At 44.6% G+C, this 15,801-nt stretch overlaps 2 protein-coding genes across 4 annotated transcripts in view; both read left to right on the forward strand.

Moving 5' to 3' along the window:
* The first annotated feature begins 394 nt into the window (after positions 1–394).
* Positions 395–5,780, forward strand: ZBTB6 (zinc finger and BTB domain containing 6). Its single transcript, XM_014880123.2, has one exon. It carries the CDS (start codon positions 2,354–2,356, stop codon positions 4,034–4,036), a length of 1,683 nt encoding a protein of 560 aa, XP_014735609.2. The 5' UTR covers positions 395–2,353; the 3' UTR covers positions 4,037–5,780.
* An 817-nt stretch (positions 5,781–6,597) lies between these two features.
* RC3H2 (ring finger and CCCH-type domains 2) overlaps positions 6,598–15,801 on the forward strand; it is a 30,770-nt gene continuing 21,566 nt past the window's right edge. The window contains exons 1-3 of one of the 3 annotated variants that reach the window (XM_014880076.2): positions 6,598–6,700; positions 13,754–14,050; positions 15,430–15,547. In XM_014880076.2, coding sequence (XP_014735562.1) covers positions 13,820–14,050; positions 15,430–15,547 — 349 coding nt within the window. In that variant the 5' untranslated portion in view covers positions 6,598–6,700; positions 13,754–13,819. Of the gene's footprint in view, positions 6,701–13,602; positions 14,051–15,429; positions 15,548–15,801 lie in introns of those variants that run through there. The other 2 variants (XM_088177365.1, XM_088177368.1) reach the window with 2 other exon arrangements.

Raw genomic sequence — 15,801 nt, forward strand, 5'->3', positions numbered from 1 at the left:
TTGCTCTTTGGTTCTGTGTGTGTAGAAGTCAGGATTTCCTTACGCAGACATTACGCTGATGGACGTTAAAACACGTTAATGTTGCAGAACGTTTTCAGAAATCCACGTACTTTGAAGCAGAAAAAGAAGGTGATTCTGTGAATCAGTTTTTGCAATTGAGTTCTTGAACTACTGTACTTGACTGTTACATGAACTCTTACATGGACAGCTATGAAGTAAGCAATGGAAATTACATCAGGGCATTCATCTTTCAAGTTGTAGCAAATATATTTAGGCCTAAAGTTTAACTATTTGACACTTTTTTAATTATTGTTCAGGTTGCTGGGGTAGAAGATAGGTTTGCATGGGAAGAACTGTTTTCCCTCTTGAAGCCACCCACTTTAAGAGTTGTCTTGAACTAAATTTGACTGAGACAGTTGCATCTGACACTTGCATTCTGTCTTCAGGCAGAATCTTCTGTATTGTTCAAACAATTTTAATAATCTATTATTCACTAAATGGAAATAAGTTATAGTGCTATGTCAAAATGAAGATAGACATGGAGAACAAGAGCTTGCAGAGCCAGGTCAACATGCTGTAAGGTACTAGTGAACAATCCAAGGCAATATGAATATGGACACAAAAACGAAAATGGTCTTCTGCCACAGAAAGGAATAAAACTGCACAAAGGCTAGAAAACGTGGCAGCAAAATGGACAGTATTGAAAGTTTTGTCTATCTCGAAAGTTTTGGTTTTTGTGGAATTATGAAGCTGTAATGTTACTGTAAGGAGAATACAGCTTATTGAAGTAGCTGTGGGTGACTTGAAGCTGATATGAAGAGACAAGGGGTTTCCTAAGAAACAAAATCATTTGGTCAAGATACATAGGTGTTCAGTCCACCCTGTGCTGTGGTGATTTGGACGACTGAGAAGGCCAAGACTGCTGGGCTGCTCAATTAAAGGCTGCTGTGGTCGTTTGGCAAGAGCACGGCACAAATAAATAGGAAAAAGCAGAAATGCAGAAAACTTTCTTCACTGAAAATGGACACATCTCTTGGATGAAAAGTGACTTTTACTAATGTCTGTGCTTTTGGCCTGGCAGAAGGGTGCAGACCAAAGGATTTATGCAGGAGATGGCTGCGTGACTCCAGAAACACTGGAGCTCTGAGGGCAATATGCTGATGCAAAGTGTGCTGGTGGTAGAGTTCATCTAAAATTTGCCCCTATATGGAAAGGCAAGTGAAGAGTATAGAAGAGGTATTAGAAAAGCAAAATCTGGCTAATGCTGCTGCTCTGAATTACAGATTAAAATGGAGTGAGAATTATGATAAATGGAATATGCAGAGGCAGCTCAATTATAGAATAAGATGAACTTAATTGTCCATGTATGTAAAATGTTGTCTTCATTGCAATGTCCCGAGTAGTGAAAGATTAGATCCATTGGTTGTTGCTACTGATGCTGCATATTCAGATGAGGACTATGGCAGTTATCATAATCTGTGTGTTACTGTGTAGAATACCATTTGCTGGTAAGTGGATAGTCTCACAATTTAATGTGCTGTACAACTTCCTGCATATCCTAAAAATAACTGAAATCTATTACAGAAGTATTTTAATAACTCCTCAATATATTAGGATTTTTTTTTAATGTTGGCATTTTATTTATTTATATTATATAGAAGAAGGAATTTTTAGAATTTAGGTTTGCCAGAGGTTTGGGCTCACCACTTCTCTGAGTGATGGTAGCTTGTGTAGCATGTGTTCCTGCAGCACCTGCTGCAACTGCACAGCCTCCTGCATAGATCAGGGATGAGTCTTTCCTTAATTTATTTTTCTTTTAGAAGACATGTTTTGCAAGTTAGTAACTGATGAATTTGAAGTGTCAGTCTTTCTCTCCCCTAGCTTTTTGACAAAACTTAGCTGCCGCTGAACTTTTGTTGAAATAACGTAGGAATTAATTGTGTGGGACTGATTATGGTTTTCGAGTCACTGCGAGGAATAAAAGGAGGGAGAGACAAAATGTGATACAAACTGAAACTGTTGAGAGAACTCTAAAGTCACGTTAAATGTTAATTTTTAAAAACAAAGAGGGGGACATGGTGGTGCCTCCCGACTTGGTAAGGGGTGAGAAGGCAGGACGGACGCCTTTCCTTTGAGATTGTATAATAATCGATGGACTGAGCATTAGCTACCTCTTCACTGACTGGGCAAAAGTCTTACACTACGTGTGATAACCAAAGCAGGCGGGTCGGCGGCTGCCGGGCGATGTCCCGTGGCCGTGAAGAAGCCAGCAGCTCTTCGGGGCGGCGGTTCGCCGTTCCCCCGGCGCGTCCCGGCTGATGGCGAGGAGGAGCCCCGGTAGCCGCTCCCCGGGATGCCTTACGGGGGCGGACACGTCGCTACCTCTACCGAACGGTGGGCGAGGCGCGCCCCGGTGCCGGTGCGGTTTCCCCCAGCGGCAGCCGCTGTAGCAGTGCCAAGTCTTCTAATAAACGTGCTGCTAACTCTGTCTGCCGCCGCCTCTCATTTCCACCGCGGTCGCGGCGCGCCGGGGGCGGGCGGGCGGAAGGGGCGGGCTGGGAAGCGGTTCCGGGGCGCTGCGGCACCGGCGGCGGAGCGGCAGCGGTACCGGCGGCGAGGAGCGGCCGGGGAGCGAGCGGGGCGGAGCAGGATCGCGGCGGGCGGCCCGGGAGCCCCGGGACAGCGGGTCCTGCCGGCGGCGGGAGTGGGCTGCGCTCGGCGAGACGCTCCGGCGGTGCCCGCGGGTCCCGCCATGGCGGCGGACTCGGAGGTGCTGCACTTCCAGTTCGAGCAGCAGGGCGATGCCGTGCTGCAAAAGATGAACCTCCTGCGGCAGCAGAACCTCTTCTGCGATGTGTCCATCTACATCAACGACACCGAGTTCCAGGGGCACAAGGTGATCTTCGCCGCCTGCTCCACCTTCATGCGGGATCAGTTCCTGCTCAACCAGTCCAGGCAGGTACGGATCACCATCCTGCAGAGCGCCGAGGTGGGCAGGAAGCTGCTGCTGTCCTGTTACACGGGCGCGCTGGAAGTCAAGAAGAAGGAGCTGCTGAAGTACCTGACGGCCGCGAGTTACCTGCAGATGGTTCACATCGTGGAGAAGTGCACCGAGGCTTTGTCCAAGTACTTGGAGATCGACGCTTCCATGGAGAGCGGTACCCAGGCTGCTGAGGGGTGCCACTCCTCGGATGCTGAAGTAAGGAGTGGGGATGAGGTTACAGATAAAGATTGTGAAATAATCGAGATCTCTGAAGACAGCCCAGAGAACCAAGAATACCCTGTGAAACAGGAGGATGGGGATGACCCACACCCTGCAGCAGAGAGCTTGGAGTCGGAAAGGAAAGACACAAAATCCCCGGAAATATCAACAGTGGAAATCGGATATAAGGATGATGAAATCTGTATCTTCAGAATGGATTCCATGAATGTGGCAAATGTAGAAAATGATCATTTTCCTCAGCCTTGCACTTCCTCTAAAACAAATTTATATTTCCCAGAAACCCAGCACTCCTTGATAAACTCTACAGTTGAAAGCAGGAATACAGAAATGTCAGGAAATCAGTTTCAGGCTTTTGTTGGTGACAATCCAGAAGGAACTTCCAGTGGGGTGAATGGGTTCCAGAGCCTGGAGGATTCTGGCAGCTCATGGCGGCACCAGTGTCCAAAGTGTCCGAGGGGCTTTCTGCACCTCGAGAACTATCTCAGACATCTGAAAATGCACAAACTCTTCCTGTGTTTGCAATGTGGCAAAACATTCACGCAAAAAAAGAATCTCAACAGGCACATCCGGGGGCACATGGGGATCCGGCCCTTCCAGTGCATGGTGTGCCTGAAGACCTTCACGGCCAAGAGCACTCTCCAGGATCACCTCAACATCCACAGCGGGGACAGGCCCTACAAGTGCCACTGCTGCGACATGGACTTCAAACACAAGTCTGCTCTTAAAAAGCATTTGACTTCTGTTCATGGAAGGAGCAGCAGCGAAAAGCCAAACCTGAACACTATTACAAAAGTTAAAATAGACTATGATTGATAGCTGGGCAATTGTGGAGTCAGACTCCACAAAAAGCTCCTGGCTAGTGAAATTCTAGATGCAACTCCAGTTCTTGATCCCTGTCTTAGGGAGAGAAGCACAAACAGGTGGCTGGTGATCCAAGACAGGCCTTGGAGCAGGAAACCTGCCTGCTCTGTTAAGGTTGCTATTGCTCTCAGTGAAAAAAGGTGTTTCCTAGTTGAAAGTAAACTGAAAAATATGGGAAATTATTTCATGCTTCTCTTCCGTTATACTAAGCATATCCTGGTCCCTCAATGATGTTTTATTTTCTTTGTTTCGAGGGCAGGCACTGCTGACTTTCAGACTATTACTGATATTGCAATAAGCTGAAGCCTGAGCCAAGGTGTTGATGACAACAGCTGAGACAAGGGGGTGTTTGTATTTATTCAGCAAGTCAGTTGTTCCCATCCAGTTCCTGGATCATTCATGGTGAAATCATCTCCTTCCTTGCCCAAACTTTGCTAGATCTTCCAACGGAAAGAAGGTGTGCTTTCATACTCAAGTCTGTGATGTTTAAGGACACACAACAAACAAAAACTTCAAGGAACCTTTCAAATTGTCTCTTGCAAACAGAGAATTTGTAAAAGAGAAAGAAACAAACAGTATTGCCTTGCAGTTTATTTGTAACTGGATAGTCCCATGAAAAGGACTTGCTTTTAGTTTTATCAAGTTCTGAATTTTTATAAACTTATTTCGACTAGTAGTGGGGGGTTTTTCTGTCATACCAATGTTTTGCACTTGTATTTGATAAGTTTAGTCCTGTTTGTTGCATCATAACATTTGCCTTCATTTTTTTACAGATCTTAGCTATGTGCACTTGTGTGAAATTCAGCTGTGTGCTGTTGGGTAATCACAGTTTCAATGCTAATTTTGAAAAACAGGCATTTCTGTCTAACTAGCAATGGCTTAGACATAGAGGTCTCATACCCTGATTCTGTGACACAGTGACACAGTAATGATGTGTGTTTGCAGAAGTATGTTTGTACTTTGTCAAAGGTCATTTTAGTTTCATCATGAGCATCGAGCACCCTATGGTGCAGTCTGTGTCTTTGGCTGGTACATGTTTCTTCCACTTAATGTGATATGAATAAAGAGTCATTTCAGTTATTAATATGAGATAATGGTACTTACAACTAGCAAAACCCAGTAGTTCTTACTCCTGTCTGTATCAGACTTTCCTTCAAGTTTCAGAAGTGCTGTTCCAAGTTCTTGCTCTGCATTCAGACGTCTGGCCCAAATGCTTCAGAATCTGGCTGGCTCTAAAATCTAAGACAATAGTTTTTAATGTCAATTTGTTTTCCTTTCCTGTGAGTCCACCAGCCCGTTTGGGGTTTTATTGATCAGCTATCTGAGGGGCTGGGTGTGTACAAAGTCTACCCTGCACTTTCCTGTTACTACTTGTTACAGGCATGGTCAGGTGTACGCGTGGCTATTTCCCTCATGAGCAGTTCCCTGTGTGCCAAAGGGGAAACAAAATGATCTTTTGAAGTGTATCTTCTGTGGGAGCAGGTTCTGAGTTATTTTGGTCGTGCATGTAAACATGAGAGGGAGTTGTGTTGTGTGAGAGGCCACCAGCATGTTCTGTTCAGTGGCTGCAGTGTCTCAGTAAGCTTTGTGGACAAACCCTGGTCTTGTGCACATGTTTACATTAGAGGTGTTTCCTCTCCCCTGTCCGTACATGTAACCATGCCCTGTCATAACACAATAAATGAAATGCAAACAAGCCATTGTGTCAGAAATACATCTCGTTTTTTCTAATCACAGTTAATAACTCTGTGCATACCTTAACAGTATTTTGGCTTGCTGTGTTGAGTAAACAAGATGATGCAAACAAAACACGGTGTTCCAGTGGCGGTCATTTAGTAACGCGCTTTTCTGTCCTTCAGAGGGGTCTGTCTGACCCACTTGTGCCATGAATTCTTCCCCCTCAGGAGTCAAAACTCTGCAGCGCCCTGACCTTGGCTAAGGCTGTGTTAGCTGTGTGTGACCGGAGAAGCGGCTGCAGCTCCCGGCTGTTGCTCCGGGGGCTGTCGTGGTGGGGCAGCAGCGCCAGCGCTCCCCACACCTCACCGGGCCCCGCCGGCCTGAGGCGGCTCCGAGACAACCGACGTGGGCCGCAGGGCCTCCAATGCCCTCTTCCTCCTCAGCGCCAGCAATAATGAAGTCATCAATTGCAATTTAGAACGCCAATAAATAATCGGCACTAGCGGCGACAGTTACCGATTAAAATTTAAAAGGATAATAAATAATCGACGCCAGAGGCGAACTCTGCGCGCCGAGGAACAGCTGAGGGGAGGCTCTGGCCGAGGCGCGCCACAAGGGGGCGCCGGCGGCGCCGGCCGCCGCTCTGTCACGCAGTCTCGATGACCCCCGCTTCCCCCTGGCGGCGGGGCCCGCGCGGCGGCCGCATCTGCGCCGCCGTCTCTATGGTAACTCCCTCCCTCCGCGCGGTCACGTGCGGCGGGCGGCGCGCGGGTCTCGCGAGAGCGGCGTCGCGGGGCGTGGCGGCGCTGCCGCTGTCAGCGCGATGAGGCGGCGCCGCCGGGGCTCCCGCCGCTGCCTCCGCCGGGCCGCGCGCCCGCCCCATGGCGCGTGAGGCCGGCACCGCCCGACCGCGCTCCGGCCGCCGCCCCCGCCCAGCAGGTACGGACCGCACCGCACGGGTCGGACCGGACCGGGCTGGGCTGGGCTGGGCTGGGCTGGGCTGGGCGGGGGCGGCCGCCGCGGGGGACGCGCTGACCCGCCGGGGCCCCGCCCGCCCCCCCCCATCACCCACCCCGGTCCTTCCTCTGCCTCCCGGCGCTGCGGGAGCCGGGCGGGAGCGGCGTCGGGCTGAGCCCGTCCAGTGCGGCCCGGCGGGGACCGCAGAGGTGTCGGCGCCCGGCGGGCCCCGCCAGGCCGCGGGGCCGGCCCGGGGACCCGGGCAGCCATTTGGTGGCGGCTCCGAAATGACGGCGAGAGCAGGGCCGGGAAACGGGTGCGGGAAGCCAGGGCCGGGCCCAGGAGCCGGAGCCGGCCCGCGCCCGGGAGCGGGAAGCCAGAGCCGGGCCCAGGAACGGGAGCCGGGCCTGGTGCGGGAGCGGGGCCGGGCTCGGGTGCGGCTGACAGCGGCCTGCGGACGGGGCGAAGCTGCGGGGCACTGGCAGGGCCGCCCGGCATTCCCGGCACCGGCGAACGGACACAGGAGCTCCCGGTGCCCTCCCCGGCAGCCCCTTGGGGAGCCGCAGCACCGGGCAGTCCGCGCTGAGGGCTCCCCCGGCACTGGGGAGAATCGCACCGGAGCCGTGAATATTCCCAGGCTGGAATACTCATGGAGCTGTGCGTTAGGGTAATGGTGGAGGAGAGTCGTGGTGGGAGACAGGCCCTAGGACTGCACCCACCGTGACGTGTTTTAAGTGTCTCAAACAAAAAAACACAAAACAACTGAGCAGGAAAAGCGTGTCCCGGTTCTGCTGATGCTCGAGGTGCACGGAGGGTTTCCAGTTAAGTGCAGGAGTCAGCACAAAGCACAGGAAGGGCAGCAGAGTGGTGGGAGAGTGATGAGTGTTCAGTTCATCCAGGGTTCAGAGGGGAATGGTGTGGATCTGTAACGAGAGAAAATAATGACAAAGTTTAGACAGGCAACCAGGAGAATTTCTGATCTAGGCCTGTTTAATTTCCATGCAAACTTAGAATTTTGTTTGGGTTTAATTGTAGTTCCTGTAGCTTCTCTTGTGGGTGTTCTCTCATGGCCATTATAGCTACATCATAGTAATGAAACTAAAATTAAAAACAGTCCTTTGGATTACAAGGGTGTAATTTGCAATTGGCAGAAAAAATGTGATTTTAAATGAGAAGCAACCAGTACAGCTGTAAATCTTCTGAATCAAAATACTATTCTTCGACCTTTGGTCTGTTCTAAACATCCGTGGAAATACTAGAAATTGAAGCTTCTGTTGCTGGTATAAGTATTATTCCATGAAACACTGAAATCTTAATTTTTGTAGTGAATCTCTTTCCCAACACCTTCACACCTTTTTTGTGAACTTTTTCTTGTTTCCGCGTTGTAAGCAAAGCTTTTCCCAAGGAAATGTGTTTTTATTAACTTGTATTTCTGTCTTGTTTGAGGATTTGGCTATTTCTCTCAAAAATACTAAATTCTAACAAATGTTAGTGTCAGTACTCTAGGTATCCCGAAGTGAACTCCTGGTCTTGTGTGTTGATCTCATTTGTTTAAAGACTTTGTTGCTCTAAAGTGGATAAAATATATGCAATATCCAGATGATAATAGCTGATAGCATTTGTTAGGACTATGTTACATTTCATGTGGTGGTATTTTACATACCCTTAATAGGATAAATGTACAGGGTCTGTCCTTGCTGACTGGTCAACCCTAAGGAAAGGAAAAAATTACATGTCCATGGGCATCTTAAGTCATTCTGTACAACCTTTAAAAAGGCTTTCCAGCTCCTCTGGAGCCCTATGTTTTCTTGCCTACATCTCAGAACAGAATTGGTATATCATTAAAATAGTTTAAAAAAATATTAAAATACAGAACTTCTCATCTAAAAAATTATAGTTTAAACATGGAGGTTATGTAAAAAAAAAAAAGCTTGGAGAACTAAACTATACGTGGGAGTCCTTATTCACTGAAAATATTACTGAAAAGTTAGGAGTTTTACACTGTATCTTTTTTTTGAGTAACTGTGTCAACTGCTTAGAAATGGACTCCCTTTCTCTGCATTCAGAGACAGTTCAACTGATTTGGGTGGCAAAAAAAATTTCCTTTATTTGCCCTTCAGTTAGTCCTGAAAAGTCAATACTGTTACAGAAGCTGAGTTGGTGTCAGGCTGGTGGCAAGGACAGGCTCTCCTTTCAGGGACACCGAGGAAACACAAAGAAAAACCCACAGTGGCATTATATAAGTATTTAGGAAACTTTTAAAATCTACTGACGTGATTTGTGATAGCAAGGATTGAGCAGGTGTGAACTGACTCTGGTGTTGGTTTGGGGGGAGTTGACTCTGAATTGAGTGAACTTTGGCAGTCACTGAGCAGCCACGAGCATAAATTTATATTGTACCCCTGTTGACAGGAATTACTCTTCAGCCATATGTTTTAAGGAGGCAGAGGGGGATTCAGGCTTTGGATTTTTAACCAGTTAACAAGAGAATCCCGTGGGCGTTTTGGCAAAACGTATTCTGGGTACATGGAAATGTTCAGATCTATATTTAGGACACAAGGAAATGGAGTGAAGCTATCAGGGAAGTTCAGGTTGGACATTGGTAAAAGGCTTTTCTCCAGAGGGTGGCCAGGCCCTGCAAAAATCCCCAGGCAGTGGCTGTGGCACCAAGTCTGCCAGAGCTGCAGGAATGTGTGGATGGTGCTCCTGGACACGTGGTGTAGTGTCAGATACTCCTGTGAGAAGCAGAGCTGGACATGATGTGTCCCTTCCCACGAGAGATTCTCTCAGATTCTCATATGTCCCCAGGATTTCTGTTGGTGACTTTTCTGGAACTGGCGGAAGTTTTTTCTGGAACTTGAATTGGCCTGCAGATAACTCACAAGAGCATTAATGTTCGGTGAAAGAATTGTGTTGAAATACTGTATTTAATGGTCATTAAAGACTTTACATATAAAATTTTCACATGATGTAAAGACAGATTTGCATGTGGCAGATATTATGAAGTGTAGAAATAAGCAAGTCCGTTCAGTAAAGAGGATTTATTTTAATTTCAAGCCATCATAGCTGAATGATGCAAAGCTGTTATGGGGATGGCCCATCTTTAAGCCTTTAATGAAGCCAGTTTTTTACATCTGTGGATGATGGCTGTTGAAGAAAAATTAATAAAATATTCTAGCCCTTCCAGAGGATATGTTAATACTGATAATTATGTTATGTGATATGTAAGTTTTTGACCCAGTCAGGATGCTTTCAGAAACTACATAACTTAGGAAGGAAAGCTTGAAAGTGCTGCCTCCTTGTAGTGCAAACCAACCATTAAACTGCATAAATGGAAAATTTTAGTGGAGATCACTTTAAAAAAGAAAAGGAAATACTGTGATCTCTGCAGTCAGCATTAAGAGCAAGTCAGTATCAAGGACTCTTTAATTTAGTGATTATAATTCAGTTGAATTCTAAGATACAGGCTTAAATCTACAGGATTGTGGCTGAACCTCAGCTGTGAGAAAGCCATATAATTTCACAAATTTTCCAAGAGTTTCCTTCATCCGTAGAGAAGACTTCCCTTTGTTCAGCACTGACAGAATTATTCCATGTCTCATTCTCACCCAAGCTCTGCTTATTTGTCTTTGCCAGGACCCACAAGGGACCTGATGGAGTCAGCCTGAGCTGAGCTGACACTGTGGGGGAACTGAGTTAAGCCTTCAGCCCTTTCTTTGCTAAGGGGTGAAACTTGCCTGTCTGCATTTTGGCAAATGCCCTGACTGAGCAGTGTGGGAGAGGAACAGACTAACAGAACAGCATGATCACCTAAGCTTGGTTTCTTCAGGAAATCAGAATTTAATTATATTTATCTTGCCCAGAGGTTATTGAGTAAGCATAATGATTTAGATTAGTTGTAGAGAATGTCTTGGGATTAAGTAGCCAAAAGTTAATGTAAAATTATTAAGGACATCTAAATCTTACAACTTCCATCATTTGTAAGTGGTACAGCTGTTTGAGGAAAGTTTTGAGGTTTCACCTATCTCCTCTTCCACACCACCTTCCAATTTCATCAGATATTCTGGTCTAAAATGAGAAAATCAGACAGTTACCATTGTTACTCTGATCCATTGCAGCCATTACTGCAATAGGAAAATACTACTGTTTTAAAAGCACAGAATTACTCAGCTGTACTGGTTTTTATTATTATATAATTTCTGAACTTAGGCTTGTACATTTCTCTGTTTGTCACCTGAAGTATTGCTTCTGGTAGTAATATTACAAAACTGATTGTAACTTCACAATGTAATGATCTTTTACGTAGCAACTGCCATGACTTTTCAGACTGCTTCTTTGTATGTTTGGCCAGTTTCTGTATCAACCATTTCTATGGGATTTTTTTTGCAGGGTGCTTCTAATTTGGCAGGAAAGAGGAGCCCTGTGTAGTGTAGAGATAGATAACACATCTCCCAGAATGAACAGACACACCGAAGGATTTCTAGTTTACCTTTTTTGTTTTTTTTTTCCTCCTTGTGTTTGCTCAGTTTAGAGTGCTGGAGCAATTTGTTCTTCAGGAGGACATCCCTGAAATACATTGTTTCTGACAAGGAGCAAGAATCCATTAAACATTTGGCTTATGCTTTTTGTAGGAGTTGACATGGTAATTAGGAGATGTGAGATTGTTTTCCTACACACTGGGGTGCAGGAGTGGCAGGAGAGCTGGCAGGCTCAATAAAGTATGGAGATTTCTCCCTGTATGGCTGCTTGAAGTTTTGGGAGTCGAGAGCTTTTCCCAGCTGTTTGCTGGCTTAATTAGAATTTTTTTTTCCTGTCAAGAGATCTGAAGGTCAACACATGCTTAGTAGAATCTGTCATTTGGGATGATTAAACACCCAGAGATCTTTAAAAACCGGTGGAGCACACTTGAAGAATCTGTTGTGTTCATTTCTATGCTGGTCAGGAAAACAACTGTATTTTAAAAGCTCATAAACAGAGAGTGGTTTCTTGCAAGTCTCTGAAGCACCTGTGGAAACCAAACGTGGGTATTGTCTCAGAGCAGAGATCCCTGCGTGTGAGATAATTAATGAGCAGTGTGGACATGGGCACTGTTTATTGGGAGCTCGTTAGTGACATAGCAGCAGTTGAGCTCTCTGTGTACCAGCTCTCCTGAAACTTTTCCCCGTGTGACTCATGACAGTCACACACTTCCCAGCGTGGCCTGCTTTGTGCTGTTACCTGTGTCTGGCAGACAGGTGAAAAAGCACCACTAGGTCAGTAATGTTGGTATCTTAATGTTTCTGGTAGTGCTGCAGAAAGCTTTAAGGAGGGTTTTTATGGACAGGCTTTGCAGTTCTGTGCATCTCTTGTCCAGCTGTTTTGGAAGGGAAGCAGATGTGCTAAATGAAGTGGTGGGATTTTTAAATGAGGAATCAAAAATCTTTCTGGGCCTGTTGGCTCAGTGTTTGGCTTTATTCTTATTTGTTTTGCTTTTAAATTTCCTTGGTTAAAAGACACATGTAGCAATAATAGCATGTTGAAGATGACTGGATTTGTTCATCCCTGCTAGAGCTTTGAATTGTGCTTTCATAGAAGCTGGAGGAAAATCTAATTTGTCCAATACCTGGAAATTTTCTGGCTTATGTTGGAGATGTAACCCCAGCAGTTTGGTTTTGAGAGGTTCAAGTTCCACTTTGGTGTGTTTTACTATGGGAATTCGTTTGAGGCAAGAATTGCAGCATAATATTGAAAAGCTCACTGAGATAAGGACATCTTGTACAAGTATCCTGTTACTTAAAGGGCACTGAATGTTCATAGTACTAAATAGGATTTCTAAACAGATGGTCATAATTAACAGAAAATGCATCCACAGATAAGAGTCTATTTGGTCTTCTAGTAATTCTTTCAATGGTCTGGTACTTTAGCATTAATTAAACCACAGCACAGCCAACAATGGAACTGCAGTAAGGAGTTTCTGAATTTGAACACGTAGGGGAGGTTTCAGCTTCCTCAGAGCAATTACTTTTTTCTGTCATCAGAGTAAAAAAATAGAATGCTAAACATGTAATTAAAACATTTGTGTGTTTGCATTTGTACCAAGCTTGTTCATAGCCTTGAAGTGACCCAACTGGTCTGTGGGTTGCCTAGAGAGCCAGCACGGTGGCACATCCCAGCCCAGGGTGGGGCTGCTCCCTCAGGGCTGGAGCTCGGGATGTAAATCGTGATCACGGAAGCTTGGATGAGAACTGTTACCATGAACTTCTTAGGCCTGGTACCTTTTTCAGGAATGTGATATGTAAGATACAACAACAATCTCCATAAAGCCATATTTTCTTTGAAATTCACTTATGTAAACAATTTATTTGGTACTACTGCACAGAGTGAGACGTTTCAAGAGACAAGGAAGCCATCTGAAGTTATTACTTGCCTTATCATAGATTTTGTCCTAGATACCTGGATTTTACATACATCAAAGATTTTTCTCGCTGTGAGTTCATGGTCTTAGTTATATGTAAGGTAGAGACATGGAAAGCAAAATTACACACAGCAATCTCTGTCCTTGAGTGCTCCAGTTCTTGCAAGAAAAGGCAGAAGTAACATGAGAATCATAAAACTAAAAACTAGTCTCTCATTCTTTTAGTGTTTTCTTATGGCTCTTGATATTTGTTAGCTGATTTGTATTTTACAGAAAGAGAAAATGTGATTTTAAAGAAGCAAAGCTTGGTTTAGTTTGGTGTCTGATTAAGTCTGCAGAAGGAAGACGTTGTTCTACTTCATTTCAAATGGAAATAACATTTTTAACCACCCCCCAAGAAAAAGAAATTAATGCCATTTATTGTGAATAAGTTAAACTTATGGTAGTCTGCATTAATTTAGTTCATGAGCTTTTTTTTGGTACAGTTGTTAAACTGACACAGAGTTGGTGTTTTTGAGTACTTCAACATAAGGATTTGGTTTTGTTCTTTGTAATATTGAAATTGTGGTCTGTTTTTTTAATTAAAAATTATTCTAAATTGCCAGAAAGCATGTTTTAAATAATCTGTTATTCACTTACAGCTGCCAAAACATAGTACAGTGAAATAATGGTCTGCTAGCCTGCTAAACAAGCGTCCAGCTTCCACAATGCCTGTGCAGGCAGCTCAGTGGACAGAATTTCTGTCCTGCCCAATCTGCTACAATGAGTTTGATGAGAATGTGCACAAACCCATCAGCTTAGGTTGCTCTCACACCGTGTGCAAGACGTGCCTGAACAAGCTCCATCGCAAGGCCTGTCCCTTTGACCAGACTGCCATCAACACGGACATCGATGTGCTTCCTGTGAACTTTGCACTCCTCCAGCTGGTTGGAGCACAGGTATGGTTGAAGCAGCTCTTTGTTTTGCCTCTTGGTGTTGTTTCCTTCTCCGTGCCAGTTGCAATATATGCTGCTTTCTCTTCCTCGTTTTATCCCAAATAGATGGTGAGGCTTAACTCTGGGCTCTCTAGAATCCGTGCATGCTCTAAAAGCAGCTGCACCATCTCAGGTCCATCTTCTTATAATATGAAAACGTGTTCTAATTGTAACCTGAATTCTGATTTTTAAAAGGCTCTTGAACTGTGACTGGAGAAAAATCCCCATTGGGAAACATACAATTATCTGTCCCAATTGTCAGTAGAATGAGTGAACCTGCAGACTGCACTTGTTCATCTTAGCCTTGTGAGAAATCTTGTTCCTAAATGTCACATGTTTGGAAGTGGCTGTTTAACCGAGTTCCAGAAGTGTGTGTGTGTGTATAATTTTTTTTAAATATGCCTGATGATGGCTTTTCAGTTGCATTTGCAGACACTGGCTAATCAGGCCAGGAATGTTCCCTGCACTGTCTCGTAGCAGTGGCAAAACAGTGATTATATAATCAGTACTGCACTTTATGGAGACTAAATAAGTCTGTTCCCCTTATGCTGATTCATATCCTTTTTCATGTTACTCTCTCTCTAACACCTTGGTGAGGCAGTAAAAAGATGTTATTTACTTCTCTTCTTAATGTCCTATCACGTGCCTTGACACAGCTATTGCTAATGACACTATGTCAGAGTGGTTTTGTTTCTCGAGTCCAAGTGTTCCTTTGATTTTTTTTTTTTTATGTGTCAGATCACTGTCTTGATCTTAAAACATTTATTTTCATGGTCTCCTAACTTCTTTCAATGTATTTCAAACAATTAATTTATTGTGACTAACACTCCCTCCATTTTCCTTATCTGACCTTGTTACTCTATTTCGAGTTTTTTTTCCACCAAGTTAACTTTCCTGTTTCTTCTTTTGAGAGATTTCAGCATGCCCAAATGATGCTTAAATAATTTTTAAACTTTACTTTATTATATTCTTGCTAGTTCATTTTTTTTCTGTAGTTTCTTTTGTGTGTCTGTAGTAAATCATGCTGATCTGGTATACTGATCACCTTCTCAAATCTTGTATTCTTCATCTTTTAGATCTTGGTTATTGTTTTCTACCCTACTTCTGTTTTTAAAGTGTTGAGTAATAACAAACACCATCTTTCATCACCCTGATCCTCATCTTGGGCCTTTTTTGTTGTTCCTTATGCCATGTACATGCCCTGGGTGGGTCCTGTGTTTCAGTGCTCTCAGAGCAGTGCACATCTGCAGTGTTATGTAATTATTGGTGATGTGGGTACCATCACAGAGGTCAGCCAGGTGTATGTAATTCTTCTCCCCCTTTCTCTCCCTTGCATTTTTTAGGTACCTGATCATCAGACAGTAAAGTTGAGTAATGTAGGAGAGAACAAACATTATGAAGTAGCAAAGAAATGTGTTGAGGATTTGGCACTCTACTTAAAGCCATTAAGTGGAGGAAAAGGTGAGTCTCTACTGAACAGTGGAATTTTGATGTAGCTTGCTTTTAACAGTGTTGTGTTTTCAGCACTGATTGTAAATGTCAGTAAGATAATGCTCTCATTTTTCTAATAGAATTGCCTTGTGTCTTTAAAAGCTTATTCACACTTGTGACACTTGGTTGTGGGTTTTTTTTATTTTAAGTTTACAAAATACTCTGTTTAATAATACTGCCTTGGGGCTAACTGTGTACTAAAGCTGAACTTTCCCCAAAGGATG

The sequence above is a fragment of the Sturnus vulgaris genome, chromosome 22 (genome assembly GCF_052056855.1).
Source record: "Sturnus vulgaris isolate bStuVul1 chromosome 22, bStuVul1.hap1, whole genome shotgun sequence".
NCBI lineage: Eukaryota > Metazoa > Chordata > Aves > Passeriformes > Sturnidae > Sturnus > Sturnus vulgaris.

Excerpts from the sequence above, each read along its gene's own strand:
- ZBTB6 (XM_014880123.2), top strand. The coding sequence starts at position 2,354 with ATGCCTTACGGGGGCGGACACGTCGCTACCTCTACCGAACGGTGGGCG.